Source organism: Amphiprion ocellaris, chromosome 7 (assembly GCF_022539595.1).
Source record: "Amphiprion ocellaris isolate individual 3 ecotype Okinawa chromosome 7, ASM2253959v1, whole genome shotgun sequence".
NCBI lineage: Eukaryota > Metazoa > Chordata > Actinopteri > Pomacentridae > Amphiprion > Amphiprion ocellaris.
The window spans coordinates 33,299,195-33,315,920 of NC_072772.1; the positions used below are offsets into that span (position 1 = coordinate 33,299,195).

Consider the following 16,726-nt stretch of genomic DNA (forward strand, 5'->3'; position numbering starts at 1 on the left):
ATTCATTGTCTGATATTTCACATATGGAAGAATCTGTGCAACAAAGATTGAATCTGTGACGTATTTCTGTATTTTTTAAATCAATTTTTCTACTCAGGAGAAAAAAAACAGTTTTTCTGGTATAAATATGTGCAATATCATAGACAATATCAATAGTACTTATATGTACAGTTTTTGTTTATTTCTATTTTCTACTGATGTTTCCTGCACATTTGCACTGTCTTCTTTGCTTCTGTAACACTGTAGGGGTTAATATGTATGAGTATCTTTTTAACAAAGCTTTTACTTAAATGTGTCCCTGAAATTTTTATTTTTCATTGTTTGATTTTACCTGTTTGCTTTGTTTTTAACCTTTTATAGCTTTAATGTAACTTTTATTTGATGTTTAAGGTCATTGAATGACATTGAATAACAACAGCGATCAACCCAGTGGATCGTGACATGCTGATATGGGTGTAGGAGGAATTCTCTTATCTAACTGATGTTGCCTGTGCTGCAGCTGGTGGCCACATGGAACACTTGTTAGACAGGAAATAAAAGTTGATTGTGAGCAGAATACTTGTGACTTGACTGGAATTTTCTATTGCTTTTCCTTATTAAAGTACTGCGTAATGAAATCAGTTCATTCTTTTTGAATAACCCTGTATTAAGATAGGGCTGCACAGTGGTGTGGTGGTTAGCACCGTCGCCTTGCAGCCACAAGATTCTCAATTCGCATCCCGGCCTTCCTGGAATCTTCCTGCATGGAGTTTGCATGTTCTTCTTGTACATGCGTGGGTTTTCTCTGGGTACTCCAGCTTCCTCCCACAGTCCAAAAACAACAAATTGGTTGATTCTAAGTCGTCCGTAGGTGTGAATGTGAGTGTGATTGTTTGTCTATAAATGTAGCCCTGTGATAGACTGGAGACCTGTCCAGATGAACCTTCACCCTAACTCAGCTGGGATAGACTCAGGCCCCCCATGACCCTAATGAGGATTAAGCGGTGTAGAGACAATGGATGGATATTTAGATACTAGTACTTTGTGTGGGAAACTTATTTCACTGCAAATCTTTTTGTTTTTGTTATTTTCCTGACTTTTAAATGCAGTTGTATAATTCAGATTTGTTGGTAAATGTAAAGATGAGCTGCTCTTTTTACCCTTTGATGCACAACATGGGTCAAAAGTGACCCAAAACCAATGGGTCACTGACACACGCTGTGCGTCAAAGTCTTAATCCGTATGTTTGGAAACTGAAACTAGATCAGGAGTTCTCACCTCGTTGAAGAGCAGCTCTCTGCGCTGCTGCTTCCTCAGGTCCATCTTCTTCACGGCCACCAGTTTCCCGGTGGTCTTCACCGTGGCGATGCACACGATCCCTGTGGAGCCCTCTCCTATCTTGATGTAGTGGTCCAGGTAGGTCCGCGGGTCGCCCGGATCCACCACCATCTGCAGCGCTGCCCTGAACTGCTCATGGGAGACCCTCTGGGGCTCCCTCTGCGGCGAGCGGCCCTGAGGAGGAGCCCCTGACGCCGGGGGTCCGGAGGGGACGGGGGGCCGCGGGGCCGGGATGTTGGGGTGAGGGGTGTGCGGGTGCTGGGAGGACTCGGGGGTGAGGCTGGGGTGGGAGGTGTGGTGAGGGTGCTGGTGGTTCACCGGGGGCTTGGAGCCGGAGGAACCTCGACTGGAGCCGCTGGAGGGTCCGTTCTGGGGGGAGGATTCATGGTGGCGACTCGGCTGGAGGAAAAACAACAAACACAACATGGAATAAATCTGCAGGAAGCTGTTTAACATCATATAAAATATAAATACCACGTTTATAGAGCAGCACTGGATGGATTCAGACCCCAATTACAGAATTATTTAAAAAAACAAAAAAAAAACATTTCTGTGACATCCCTTTGATAAAACAACTAAAACTACTTAACAAAGAGGGATGAATCTTATTAATATATTCATAGATGCATGTATGCTGCTGGTCATTTTCACATACTTCAGGAATGTTCTAGCAGTTCTCCGTACTGCACAGACAAAATAACAGAGATTAGATCAATAAAACACCTGGAATTAGAATTTTAACTTTGATAAAAGTTTTTAAGTTTATTTCTGTTGTTTTGTCTCTCGTTTTAGTCATTTTGTGTCTTGTTTTAATTTTTTCTATATTTGGATATATATATATATATATATATATATATATATATATATATATTTTTTTTTTTCACACACTTTATTTTTTGTTTTATTTACTTATTGCTCTTTTTTTTTTCAATACTTGGATTGTGCAGGGTTAAAAGGAATAGTAAACAAAGTATAAATATATGGGAAAATCTTTGCTTTTCTGTGCATAAAAATCTAAACAAAACAGAAATCCTTCATTTAATTTAACTGAAATAATCGGAGTAGTTTAAATTAAATGTGGTATTTCTGTAAAACCACACTGTCCTGTTCCCTGTATGAGCCTCGACTTTATCACTGGTCGTGACTTTCAGAGAACCAGGACAGAAGCAGCTAAATCTGACGTGCAGAACAAAGAACAAGGTGAACACAGCGATCATCCATCAGCTGCTGTGCTCCGTTTGCTCCGTCCTCTCTTGTCTTTTTGTCCCCTACCTGTCCGGTGGGGCTGCGTCCGCCCTCGCTGTCCGTCCTCGGGTATGTGTTGAAGGGCCGCGTGGTCTGCTGGGCGGTCTTCATCACCCCCTCCGTCACCGGCAGGTTCGGGGTGCGGATGTTGGGTCCCGAGAGAGGCCTCTTGTCCCTGGGAGACTGGGGGCTACCGTCCCGGGTCACGTAGCTGGACTTGGGCCTGTGGTCGGCGGGTTGGTCCCTGCGAACCACCTGGTCCTGATGGAGGGATTATTATAATTTATCAACGAAAAATTGAAAAAAGACGCATAAGTGTTTATTTTAACACTTTAAATCTATTAGCTGAAGTATTGTTGACTGTAGGAACATACGGGTTCTGGAGAGTCAAAATAAAAAGATGATAAGAAAGTAAGTTTTTCATTTTCAGATCCCACTTGTTAGACATTTGTTATGCAGTTTTATGTAATTTCTGTGGGAATTAGGTCACTATAATGCAGCAGCATAATATATTAAAGACTCCTGTTTCAATACCAGAGCAACATCCATTTTAATCCTATGTGCAACACTATAATAACCATGTACAATGTTGTAATTTAAATTGTAAGGTGGTCCCCCTATCGCGGGGGGTTCTGGAACATAACATCCGCAATCGACGAAAATCTGCCAAGTAGTGACCTTATATTTATTTTATTATTTATAGCGTAGCTTCTCCCTTCCTTTAGCATGTCGAGGAGTTCCACCTTTTCTGCGATGGTAAACATCTTCCTCTGGCACTTGGGTTCGGTGCCAGAAGACTTAGAAGGCGCAGAACGTTTGATCGACATCAAAGGGCTTGAAATAAATGAAATTTTTTCCAAAAATTTCACAAAAACACAACACCGCAGAGCAACACAATGCGCAGCGATCAGAAGTCGATACAAAATTAGATATATACAGTTTAAAAATCCGTGATACAGTGAGACCGCAAAAAGTGAACTGCGATATATTACTCTGGTTTAGGCAAATTAAATTGTCTTTTTTTTTTTTTTTTTTAAAAACACAGTACTTTTTCTACTTTTCTTTTTACATATAGTATTTCTATTTTAGAATGTCAGATTTCTATATTTATTCTCTTACTGTCTTCTTGTTGTTGTGATCGCCATGACCAAAAACATCAATCTAGCACGTTTCTACTCTCAAACCTTCATGCCTTGACATATATTAGTAATAGTAACCTGATGTAATTACCTGAGAAAGACTTGAGCAATAAATTTATTCTCATAATCACTGTAGAAACTGTTAGATAGGATGAAAATAGATTCTCTTGTGTCGGCCTTCAACACCAAAGTCACAGCTGAAAGTTACAGTGAGAACATGTATATTTATAGTAACTCCCTGAGAGTTTACCTTAAAGCATTTCTTATAAGTATGTAGAAGGGCTCTGAGCTGAATATGTGATGTCCGAATTAACTAAAAATTACAATTACATTATAGAAAAAAATATTTTATTAGTTATAATCAGAGATCCATTTTGAATATCTACTAAATCTTTAGTTTGTGTGGTACAGCTCGTCACACCTGCTCAATCAGGTACGAAAAGTATTTTATATTAAATAGCATTCTATATGTTTAGTTTTATATTATTGTGACATGCAGCTACATATGGTTCAGAAAATATCCCCGTTTAACTTCTGCATCATCAATTATTTTGATAATTTGCCCTCAAAGATGAGACTTTTCATGTTTTTCTTTTTCATAGTTCAGTTTCACAATATTTTTTTTTTTTGCCTCATTGTTTTTGACTTTTCAAGTTAAGATCATTAAACAGTAAGTAAAATTTTTGGACCTAGTTTTCAGTCAAAAGTTATAAAAACTCAAAGTTCTTAATTTAAACATTGTGTTGTGTCGTGTATTTTCCATAAAAGCATGTTATCTAAGTCAGAGTTTGCATTTAAGTATTTTCACCTAATTATTTTATTTCACTATGAAAAACATCTGCTGAAAGTGGGTTGACATTTTGTCCCGTTTTTGTCGTTTCGTGTCTCGTTATTGTTGTTTTGTGTCTCGCTTTTCCCGTTTCATGTCTTGTTTTTGTCATTTTGTGTCTCGTTTTTGTCATTTTGTGTCTCGTGTTTGTCATTTTGTGTCTCATTTTTGTCATTTCGTGTCTCATTTTTGTCATTTCGTGTCTCATTTCTGTTGTTTTGTGTCTCGCTTTTGTCATTTCGTGTCTTGCTTTTGTTGTTTCGTGTCCCGTTTTTGTCGTTTCATGTCTTGTTTTTGTCATTTTGTGTCTCGTTTTTGTCATTTTGTGTCTCGTTTGTCATTTTGTGTCTCCTTTTTGTCGTTTTCTGTCATTTCGTGTCTCATTTTTGTCATTTCGTGTCTCATTTCTGTTGTTTTGTGTCTCGCTTGTCATTTCGTGTCTTGCGTTTGTTGTTTCGTGTCCCGTTTTTGTCATTTAGTGTCTCGTTTTTGTCATTTAGTGTCTTGTTTTTGTAGTAGTGTGTCTAGTTTCTGTCGTTTTGTTTCGTTTTTGTCATTTTGTATATCATTTTTGCCGTTTTGTCTCGTTTTTGTCATTTTATGTCTTGTTGTCTTTGACAACGGGCAATTTTTTAAAAAAGTAATTCATATAGAAATCTACAATTTCTTGAATACTATTTTAAATATCTATACTTTATAATAAAGAAAGTTTTAACCAGTTCAGGGAAGGTTAAGAAGAAGGCCTCTGATGATTTGAGATGGAAGAACTCATAAATATGTAGAAAAAGCAACTCACAGGTTTGATATGTTGGAGTCTAACAGTTAGTTAATGAAGTTTATGAATAATAAATATAAAGTTAAGGGTCTGGGTCTTTCTCTACCTGGTCTCGGTCCCGATGCTCCCTGTCTCTGTGAGGGGGAGCAGGAGGTCCGGAATCCAGTCGGTCTCTGGGGGCCCGGCTGGGTTCTTGTCCTCGGGGCTGCTGCTGAGGTCGACCCTGGACTCCTTCGTCTCTCTGAGGAGGACGGACAGAACGCTGACGAGGGTCTCCTCCTCCATGGTGGTCCTGTCTGGGCCGGTCTCTGAGAACCAGATCGATGCGAAGATTAGCGTTTTAATCTCACAACGTCTGCGCTTCAGAAACAAACGCAGACTAAACGGTGTAGTGTAACTCCTCACCTGTCTGAGTGGTGTCTGTGGTGAGGATCTCCGTTCTCCTGCAGTCCTCCTCCTCCTGAGGAGCCGGAGTCCCTGCGAGGCTGGATAGGAGGACTTCCTCGTCGCAGGGAGTTGGAGCGAGTCACCGACATCGTGTCAAACTCGTCCAGCAGCCACGTCAGAGAGCCATCCACCCCCAGCTTGCTGCCGCGTACGATGGTCTGGAGGTTTTACAAGATAAAAGTGCATTAAGTGGATGAAAGGATGAGATGTCCAAAAGCTTGTCACCTTTTTAGGACATTGTACAGTTAACTAGGGCCTCTTTAATGCGTTAGTTTTGCTTAATTCCTTACAGAAAAAATAACGCATTTCCCTAGTTTCTGCAGCCCAGTAGGTGGCGGTAATGAACCTATCGTCTGTTTTCCAGTCATGAGGAAGATGCTCAGGATGTCAAGAAAGTTTGGTGAATAATGAAGGAAGATGAGACCACATTGAGCTTTTTGGGTGGAAAGTTTTCTTTTAAAAATCTTCCTGATGTCAGCTTGGATAGAAAACAACAAAGAGTTCTCTGATCAATGTAAAACATGTTGCTGTTAGCACCGGAGCTAACATTAGCTAAGACAGTCCTACGGTGTATCCATCCCATAATGAATGTAGTAGACAGATGAGAAATGCAGATAAATAGAAATGAAACAAACATCTTTGTTGTTTAAGTTCACGTATGTCTATTAATCGATTCAGTCATCAAACAAAATTTATTTGAATTGAAAAATTTTGCTTATTGTGTCAAATATTGCTATTTGACAAAAATTACAAAACCTGCAATTAATTTGATTACTTTTTTAATCGCGTCACACCACTAGCAGTTATTGACGCCTTCTACCGACTGAATGTAGTTGCGAATGGATGGACGTTTTTTTTTTGTTTGACTTAAATCACAGTATTTGTTCAATGTTAATTATCGTTTCATCCAATCACAATTAATACAAGAACAATTTCTGCTTGACGATCTCTGATCTGCCTGGATATTATACAGCCTAAATAACAGAAATTTATATTATTGGTTAAATTTTAGCTTGATATTTCCAGTATTTTCAGAGATTTTTTTATTAATATATTGCCTGTTCACCCAAGTTAAGCATGTCTTTTGCATTTAAATCTGAAGCTATGTTTGAATCTCTCAGTAACTATTGAAGACAAAAACCTGAAAACTTCACTTGTGCCCTTAATTCAGAATCTGCAGTATTAGATCAAATAATCTTCAATTATGGGTGACTTAAGATATTAAAATAAAACAATAAATAAACAATGTCATCATGAAAAGTCCCATCTTTGACAAAAAATTGATAACGCAGAAGCCAACTGGTGATTTAAGTGAACTACATGTAGTTGTTAATAATACAAAACACACAGAATACTCTTTATTGTCAAATACTAGGTCACAAAAATAAAATAAAGTTTCTTGACAGTCTAATCCAAATAGAATTCAGAGTTCGAATTTCAATGCATGAAAAAACGTGCTCAATAGACTTGAAAAGTATTTAATCGATTAAGCTGAAATTAAGCAAATATTATTGGAAATATCCTTACTTTATGATAAAAAAAGGGTTTCAAGCAAATCAGAGATGGTCACGCAGGGATAACATGCAAAACTTTCCATCCAAGACACATAATAACCGTCTACATGTGGCTTAACAACCAGGCTGCATTTTCCATTTCTAAACAGTCATGTAAACCAGAAAGCTGGTTACTGTAATAAGAGGAGGGAAATAGAGAACCCTGATTGTTTTCATGTAGATTTCTCTGTGATGAACCAAAGAGAAGTTCACAGGTAACGTGTATAAACCTGTACAAGTCACCAGCGGTAGCAGAATAACATTAATAAACACTGAGAGCAACAGGAGCGGCAAATTACAGCTAAAATCCTGGATTATCAGGAAGAGACACTCAGTGTTATGAAAGTCAAGGAGGATTTCAACATCCCTAAATAATAAACGTGGCATTTAAAGTACTGCGAAGATCATGTTGTGGTAAAATATGATGTCTTGGCTGCAAAAACAAACCATAAACAAACAAAAAATAATCAAAAACTCCTACTTTTAGCCAGCTACTTTAGATTTTTGCTCTCCTCACCTTCCGTGGTTCCACAGTGGTGATGACGGTGGCGTCGATGAAGGGTTTGGGCCTCTTGGCCGTGTCTTCGATCAGCGACTGCCATTGCCGCGGCAACCCAACAAACTTCTGCTCCTGCTCGTCGAAGTCCGTGTGGACGCGGTGCTCGAAGTTAGACGGGGCCGAGATCTGGATGCGAGACTTCTTCTTTTTGGTGAACATGGTGGCGGCCGAGGCAGCCGAGCATCAGACCTGCAGGGAGGGAGGAGGAAACGGATGAGAGTTAGCGGGAAAAAAACGAAACAAAAAACTGAGAAAAATGCAAATGTAGAGCGTACAGGTTTGTGGACAAGAACAGGAAGTAGCATCAGAAAACACTCAATGATTGGCTTTAACCCTCCTGTTATGTTGCAGCTCAATTTGACCAATTTTAAAGTGAAAAAAGTTTTTAAAAATTGTTAAAAGTATTTTGAAAATGTTCATTTCACATATTTGTAAACCCACCCTGAACAGAAGAGGTGCTTTATGTTAATTTATCAACTCTATAAAAAGAAAAAAATTCAAAATATAAAGTAAAATTAAAAAAAAAATAATGTCATGTAAAACTACTGTATTTCATATGTAGGTGTTTTCAATGTACATTAAATAAAGTTGCATTTTTTATGGAAAAAAGAGTGAATTATCCTCGGTAAAGAGCACCACTGCACTAAATATTGATTAAAATGGGTATTAATGGAGTTAATAATGAGATATAAAGAATGTTTAATGGGATTTTTGGATGATTAAACATGTTCCAGGTCAAACTAACCCAGGAAGATCATTGCTGTTCCTGATAAACGAACCTAACAGGAGGGTTAACTTTTAAGAATCCATCTGAAGAAGCTTCTAATGGTCGTATTGAAGTAACATGCCTACTTTAAAGCATTAATCAGCATTTAAAAATCAGTTCAGAATGAAGGCTGGGTGTGGTTTCCTGGAAAACACAATCAAATATTGACACAAAGTGAAACTATTTATAGCCCACTTAGCTTCATTCTCAGGTGTAAACCTCTGACAATCTGCAGTTTACATCTGGAATAATATGGATATTTCTGCAGAGAAGCAACAAATTCTAAAACATCAATGCTTCTCATGTATTTTTAAACTCTGCAGCACAAAAAAAAAATCCATAAACTCACCACAATTTCAAGGTGAGAACTGAAGATTAGAGTCACCAACTAAATGTGAAATATAGAAATATGGATTTCTCCTTCTGGTTTTGAGTTATGGCGTTGAATAACGGCCATAAAAGGGTTTTTACAGGACGTTCTTATGTCAGAGTGAGGGTGACCTTTTGGATATTCAACACGGTCGCTTCATCGTTTTATCTGATTAAAAATGTCAGTGAATTATGTCATAATTAGCCTTTGGATTCTTGGCCAAAAACATGATTTGTGAGGTCACTTTGGAGTTTAAGCATTAAATTCTAATTAGCTCATTTTTGAGTTTATACGAACGTTACACCAAATAATGAAATGTGCTTTTCCTTTGCTTTTAAAGCGACATTTTAACATTATAATGTCACTTTAGAAGCAAAGGAAAACCAATTTTTTTCTTATTATTTTTTAATTATTTGTACTTTTATTAGCCTTTTCTTTTATGGATTCATTTTTTGATTAATACTGCTTTATATTGTCATATTATTATTTTTTTTATTTTATTTAGAAGCACATTTCTTGCTATTATTTTTTTATTATTTTATTTATTTGTCTTTATATTTCTACTTCTTTCAGCCTTTTCTTTTATGGATTCATTTTGGATTAATATTGCTTTATAATATCACATTATTTTTTATTTTATTTATAAGTCTAGTTCTTCTTCTGATTTTTATTTTATTTATTTACTAGCCTTTTATTTTATGGATTAATTTTTTTGATTAATATTGCTTTATATCGCCACATTATTTTTTATTTGATGTACAAGCACACTTCTTATAATGTTTTAAAAAATATTAAATAAATATTTAAAAAATTATTTATTTATTAGGCATTTCTTTTATGGATTAATTTTTTGATTAATAGTTATTTATTTTACCACATGATTTATTTTTTATTTATTTATAAGCACATTTCTTCTTGTTTTTTAAAAGTATCTTATTTATTTGTCTTTATATTTCTACTTTTATTAGCATTTTCTTTTATGGATTCATTTTTTGATTAATATTTATTTATATAGCAACATTATTTCTCTTTTATTTATTTGTCTTTATATTTCCACTTTTATTTGCTTATTCTTTTATAGATTTATTTTTGTAATTTCTCACTACCTCATAAACAACCCAAAAACAGAACACCTCCAACCAAAAGAGTAAACTGCAAAACTCACATCAACATGAACAGACGATTTGTGTTGCATGTTTGTGTGTTTGTGGAAGCAAATAAACTTCCGTCCGACTGGCTTATTTCCCTCCGCCGAGCATTTGGAGGCCTCGGGGCTGTAAACCAGCTGTGACCTTTTGCTGAAGGTGAACAGCTGGATCAACCACAGGCTGGTTTCACGGCACGAATGGCAGCTGATCCCGAATCACAACACAACCAGCCTGAAGGGGCATAACAGCTCACTGACATACCTTCATCTAAAAATAAGTAAATTTATCAGAGTGTGAAAGTTAAAGGATGCCGGTGAGAACTTCTCCCAGGACTCTTATCCGTTATCTACACAGACTGTCTGGTGACATTTTCATATGAGGACAATCTGACATAAGGGATACAGGCCAAGGTAATGTGGGTCTTAACCAAAGGAATGGGAATTATATCTAGAAGAGGATTCAGAGAGCATCCTAGACCAAGAGCAGGCCCCTTTTAGTACTGATAGTAAACTGATCTATGGGGTTCCAGTTAGTCTGATGGAATTTGGATTGGTAGTTTTTGCATAAACCACATCCATAATTCAGCTTGGCAGGGGATAAATTCTGCTCCTCTGTACACTAAATGACAATAAGGGAGAAAAAATATGAAATAGACTAAATATTACAGTCAAGCGGTGCACTACTGTGACCTAAAATGACCCTTAAACTGAGTCAACACTGCAGTCTCTTTCATAAAGGTCATTTTGACATTTAAATGTAAGAAAACTACAAGTGTAAACTAGAAGAGCAATCAGAGAGTGCAGTCCATCGCAATTTTAAGAAAAGTGATGGTGGATTCTTCAATGACGCTCTGCTTCTCCAGCAAGTTTCATGAAATTCTGCTACGTAGTTGTTGCATAATCCTGTTGACAAACAAAAACAGAACTGAAAATGCACCTCTACCTTGGTTCTCACTGGCAGAAAAATTCTGTACAGAAAATCACAATTTAAAGGACAGAATACTAGATAGACAGAATATTACAGTCCAATGGAGTATCTCCATAAAGTATAACCTGAAAACGACCGTTAAACTGAGTCGACATTGTGCAGCATTTTGCATTTTGACATTTCAAAGTAAGGAAACTACTGATGTAAATTAGAACAGAGTCCAGTTCTCTGCAGAGTTCCTCACAATTTTAAATAAAATGATACGGATCAACAACAAAATTTAACAGATTCTTTAGCCTTCCCAGCACGTTAAATGAAATTTGACTCAATAATCTTGCAGACAAACAAACAAAATGACAACTAGTGGGCAAAAGACTACATAGCTAAAATATTACAGTCAAGTAAAGTCAGTATAACCTAAAAAATACTCTCAAATTAAGTGAACACAGTGTAGCCTCCTACACAAATGCCCTTTTTAAGACATCACAGTAAGAACACTACTTGTCTTAACGTAAAGAGCTCTCAGGGAGTGGAGTTCTCTGACAAGGTGAATGTCCTATCACATTTTTTAACGATGCAGATCCACAGGAAAATTTAGCAGGCTACTTCCTTCAATCATGCTCGACCTTAAGCTACATGTCCACTAGATGCGTTTTTCCTGTATGTAAACACATCGCATCTGAAAATCGCACACATGGTGGGCAGTCACTAGTGGGCCACTATCTAGTGGACATGCGGCTTTAGTTTTAGCATAATCTTATAAACAAACGGTACTAGAAACCTCCTTGGCCCCACCTTGAATTCCTTGTTTTCAATTTTATCATGTCAGTTTTGCTTTCTCACATGCAGTTGTGTCACATTTTACTGTTGCGAAACAATTACAGGAATGAGTGCATCATCATCACAGACGCCCACAGCTAATCAGTGAAATCATTAAAATCCTCTGCTCCTGTGGTTTTCTGGAATAAAAAGCTGCAGCTGGAGGGTAAAAACTCAACCTTTCTGCTTCGTTGGTGGGTATCAAAAGAGACACTCCCAGTAGTCAAACAAGAGGCCTGTTAGTGATCAGAGTGTTGGAAGCAGATCCAGGCCAAGCAGCTGACCAGAGGGTCAACAGAAGAGGTGGGACTGTTTTAACACTATAAAACCCAAATATAGAAAAAAATGGAGCAAAACTTTTTTATATATATATATATATATATATATATATATATATATATATATATATGAAATAAAACTAATAATAAGAAAATAAAAAACATATATATATATACACACACACACACAATTATACTAATAATAAAAATAAAAAAATATTCTATATGTAATCTGAAAAACCCAAATATAGAATAAAATCTCAAAATTATATATATAAATAATAAAAACTAATACAAATATGTATAATCTGTAAATCCTGAATACAGAAAAAAACTGAGCAATATATATATATACACATACATACATACATACACACACACATATATATAGTAATAAAAATTCAAAAATATTCTATTTATGCATATATAATCTGTAAACCCCAAATATTGAAAAACTAGCAAAAATAAATATATATTTATTTAGATATAAATAATTAATAGTGATAATTTAAAAAAATCTAAATTGTTCTATATGTGTATATATATAATCTGTAAATCTCAAATATAGAAAAAAGGCAAAAATAATGTACATTTATTTAAATATACATAATAAAAAATAATAATTACAAAAATCTAAAATATTCTATATATGTATATACAATCTGTATAACCCAAATATAGAAAAAAATATCAAAAATATATATTTATTTAGATATAAATGATAAAAAATAATTAAAAATTTTTAAAAATATTCTATATATGTATGTATATATAATCTGTGAATCTCAAATATCAAAAAAATAGCAAAAATTCTAAATATTTATTGAGATATAAATAATAAAATATAAAACTGATGTATTTTTGCAGCAGCGGGTTTTACAGGGTTAAGGTGCTGCTGAATACTGAGCCAAACTCGCTCTTGGAAAGAGGAGAACAAAAACAGTAGAGAGTCAAAAACAAGGCAGTGGAAAAGATGCGGAGATGTGTGGATGGAGGGCGGGTCGTAAGTTACAGGGCATGAGTCACGCTGCTGAGCTTACAAACTGCAGCATTAATAAAGTCTTTCACAGCAGGAGTGTTTGAAGTGGAGCCGGACCCGCCCAGGAACACACTGAGAAGAGAGACCGACCACGCAGCTCCGACACAGGACTCGACAACACAACAGCCCTGCGGCAACAACCACAAAGAAATCTGGAGAAGTAGCAGAGGTGGAAAACACATTCTAGCATCCCAGCCTGCTCATAAATGCAACTAGTGACGAAATCAGACTGGTTCAGAGGGGAGAAAACAGCAGCGACTAATAGATTTACTGGAGTAATATCAGCGTTTAATTATAAATTACTCCATAATGGCAGAGTGTTTTAATGAGAGCACAGAATGAAACCATAAATCATCCAGTCATAACGTATTCCAGCCAACAAATTTAAAAGCTCTGTAAATTTGCCAGATGTTGCAATCGCCCGTTATCCTCAAAGGTTTAGTGCAGGGGTGTCAAACATGCGGCCCGCGGGCCAAAATCGGTCCGCTAGAGGGTCCAATCCGGTCCACTGGATGACTTTGTAAAGAGTAAAAATTACAAATTGTAAATTAGTAAAACTACAAATTTAAAATAATTTCTAGACCATGACAAGTTGTTCTGATCATAAAGTAAAATACTAGATTGCTCCTTGTTCTTTTGTCATTTTGTGTCTCATTTTTGTAATATTTTGTCTTGTTTTTGTTGTTTTTCTTGTCTTTTTGTTGTCTGAGTTTTGTCATTTGTTTCTTGCTTTTGTTGCTTTTTCTCATTTTTGTCCTTATGTCTTTTTTTGTTGCTTATGTCGTGACTTTCATCTCTTTTTTTGATTTGTATTGTGCCGTTTGCGTCATGTTTTTGTCCTTTTGTTGCTCGTTTTTGTCATTTTGTGATTCCTTTTTTGTGTCGCTTGTGTTTTTTGTCTATTTTTTGCATTTTGTTTTGTGTTGTCTCATTTTTGTCAATTTGTGTCTCATTTTTATAATATTTTGTCTGGTTTTTGCTGTTTTTTGTCTCACTTTGTCTCACATTTTTGTCATTTTCTGTCTCATTTTTGTAATATTTGTCTTGTTTTTGTCTGATTATGTCTCAGGTTTTTGTTGTTTTTTGTTTCATTTTTGTCTCATTTGTGTTTTCTGTCTATTTTTTGTCATTCTGGTTCTTTTATTGCCATTTTTCTCTCATTTGTGTCATTTGTGTAATTTTTTGTCTCGCTGTTGTCCGGTTTTTGTTGCTTTGTAACTTCTTTGTCAAATTTTTTGTCTCTTTTTTTGTTTTGTTTCGTGTTGTCTCAATTTTTGTAATTTTGTGCCTCATTTTTGTAATATTTTGTCTTGTTTTTGTCTGGCTTTTGCTGTTTGTCTCACATTTTTGTCGCTTTGTGTTTTCTTGTTTCACTTGTGTTTTTTGTCTATTTTTTTGTCATTTTTTTTCTTTTATTGTAATTTTTTCTTGTTACATTTGTGTAGTTTTCTGGCTTGTTTTTGCCCATTTTTTTTTTGCTTTGTAACTTCTGTCTAATCTTTTGTCTCTTTTTTGTTTTGTTTCGTGTCATTCGTCTCATTTTTGTCATTTTGTGTCTCATTTTTGTAATATTTTGTCTTGTTTTTGTTGGTTTTTGTCTGATTATGTCTCAGGTTTTTGTTGTTTTTTGTTTCATTTTTGTCTCACTTGTGTTTTCTGTCTATTTTTTTTGTCGTTTGGTTCTTTTATTGTTATTGTTTCTCTCATTTGTGTAATTTTTTTGTCTCGTCTGGTTTTTGTTGCTTTGTAACTTCTTTGTCAAATTTTTTCTCTTTTTTTGTTTTGTTTCCTGTTGTCTCAATTTTTGTAATTTTGTGCCTCATTTTTGTAATATTTTGTCTTGTTTTTGTCTGGCGTTTGATGTTTGTCTCATATTTTTGTCGCTTTGTGTTTTCTTGTTTCGCTTGTGTTTTTTGACAATTTTTTTGTCATTATGTTTCTTTTATTGTAATTTCTTCATGTTACATTTGTGTAATTTTTTGGCTTGTTTTTGCCCTTTTTTGTTGCTTTGTAATTTCTAATTTTTTGTCTCTTTTTTGTTTTGTTTCGTGTCATTTGTCTCATTTTTGTCATTTTGTCTCTGATTTTTGCAATATTTTGTCTTGTTTTTGTTGTTTTTTTTCTTTTTTGTCTGACTTTTGTCATTTTGATCCTAAAGTAAAATATTATATCATTCAGTTCCAGATACCTGTGAATAAATGTTGTGTTCCTTTGCAGACACTCTGTGATCTGGAAGTTGTAATGTGTAAATGATAAACTGAGGCATGATATTGTTGAAATTGAATATTTTTCTTATGAAATTTCAGGCTGTTCGTAATGTTTTGCAAAATGATAATTCCTTGAATGTGAACATTTTCAGAACAGACTTTTTTTGCACTAAAACAAAGGAAAAATGTGGAGTGGGGGTTATTTATAGATTATTATGCTCTGATTTTACTGGTCACTTGAGATCAGATTTGGCTGTATGTGGCTCCTAAAATGAGCTTGACACCCCTGGTTTAGTGAGTGAAGCAAACTTTCTGACATTCCTACACGTCATTAATCAAATCAAATGATTATCTATAGCGTCAGTGTCGTCAAAAATGTCCTACAGTGTGTGTAATTTCCTTATAAAACAGGCTTCATCTCCACCCAGCTACCAACTCTGAATTTTATCCCCATTAGCAAAACTATCTCGTAAGAGCTCCGTTACAACACTGATGATAAATGCCTCTCTCCGGTCATAATGACTCTGGTGACAACAGAGACGAGGAGTATAAATCACAGCGGAGGCCTATCATTAGTGTTTGGCTGAAGCAGCAATACAGTCAATCAATGCTGTTCAACTGTGGGACACGAAAACTATCGCCTTTAGGAAGGTTGAAATTAATGACGACTTCAAATAATATCTACAGAGTACAAGAACATTATCATATACATTGAGCTGATGATTAGCTGGAGCAGGAATATATCAAAGCACAAGGAGACATTAAATCAGCACAAAGAACTGTCATGTGAGGACAGGACGACACCGAGCATCTTATATTTACAGACAGCAGTCTGGCTCTGAATCAAGCAGCATTGTGGAGTTTTTTTCCTCCGGCATTTGGAAATATCTGCAACTCTGAGCCAAAAGGCACTGAGAGAAAAACAAGATTTTACTAAGGCTGTCGAGAGCCAAGAAATGATAAGATTTACACATAACGAAGGCCGAATGGCAAACAGCAAACAGACTGCAGAGTTATGACCTCAAAGACTCTTTTGATTTGAAACAGAGCTTTGTTCGCTGACGAACAGGACTGTGTGGGCGCAAATAAAAGGTTTACACGACATAAGTGAGAAAACTGTGTGAAAAAGTGTGGCTTGCTCTGTGGACGATAAAAAATTCATTCTAGCACAACATTAACCCTGTAAAACCCACTGGTGCAAAAATATAACATCAGTTTTATTTTGTTAGTTTCTCTCTCTCTCTCTCTCTCTCTCTCTCTCTCTCTCTCTCGACATAAGTATTTCTGCAAATTTTTTTCTAGATTTGG

At 35.8% G+C, this 16,726-nt stretch overlaps 2 protein-coding genes and 1 long non-coding RNA gene across 11 annotated transcripts in view; 1 reads left to right on the top strand and 2 right to left on the bottom strand.

The window, feature by feature from the left end:
* The window catches only part of klc3 (kinesin light chain 3), a 248,905-nt gene that overhangs the window by 194,038 nt on the left and 38,141 nt on the right, over window positions 1-16,726 (top strand). The gene's annotated exons all lie outside the window — the stretch shown is intronic.
* LOC129349276 (uncharacterized) overlaps window positions 1-16,726 on the bottom strand; it is a 109,827-nt gene that overhangs the window by 50,161 nt on the left and 42,940 nt on the right. The gene's annotated exons all lie outside the window — the stretch shown is intronic.
* The window catches only part of pak4 (p21 protein (Cdc42/Rac)-activated kinase 4), a 56,207-nt gene that overhangs the window by 18,152 nt on the left and 21,329 nt on the right, over window positions 1-16,726 (bottom strand). For all 5 annotated transcript variants that reach the window (XM_023292608.3, XM_023292610.3, XM_023292611.3 and 2 more), the window contains exons 2-6: window positions 7,823-8,053; window positions 5,711-5,910; window positions 5,412-5,613; window positions 2,590-2,823; window positions 1,258-1,716 (exon numbers count right to left, since the gene is read on the bottom strand). In XM_023292608.3, the coding sequence (XP_023148376.1) occupies window positions 1,258-1,716; window positions 2,590-2,823; window positions 5,412-5,613; window positions 5,711-5,910; window positions 7,823-8,023 (1,296 nt within the window). In that variant the 5' untranslated portion in view covers window positions 8,024-8,053. The remainder of the gene's footprint in view (window positions 1-1,257; window positions 1,717-2,589; window positions 2,824-5,411; window positions 5,614-5,710; window positions 5,911-7,822; window positions 8,054-16,726) is intronic.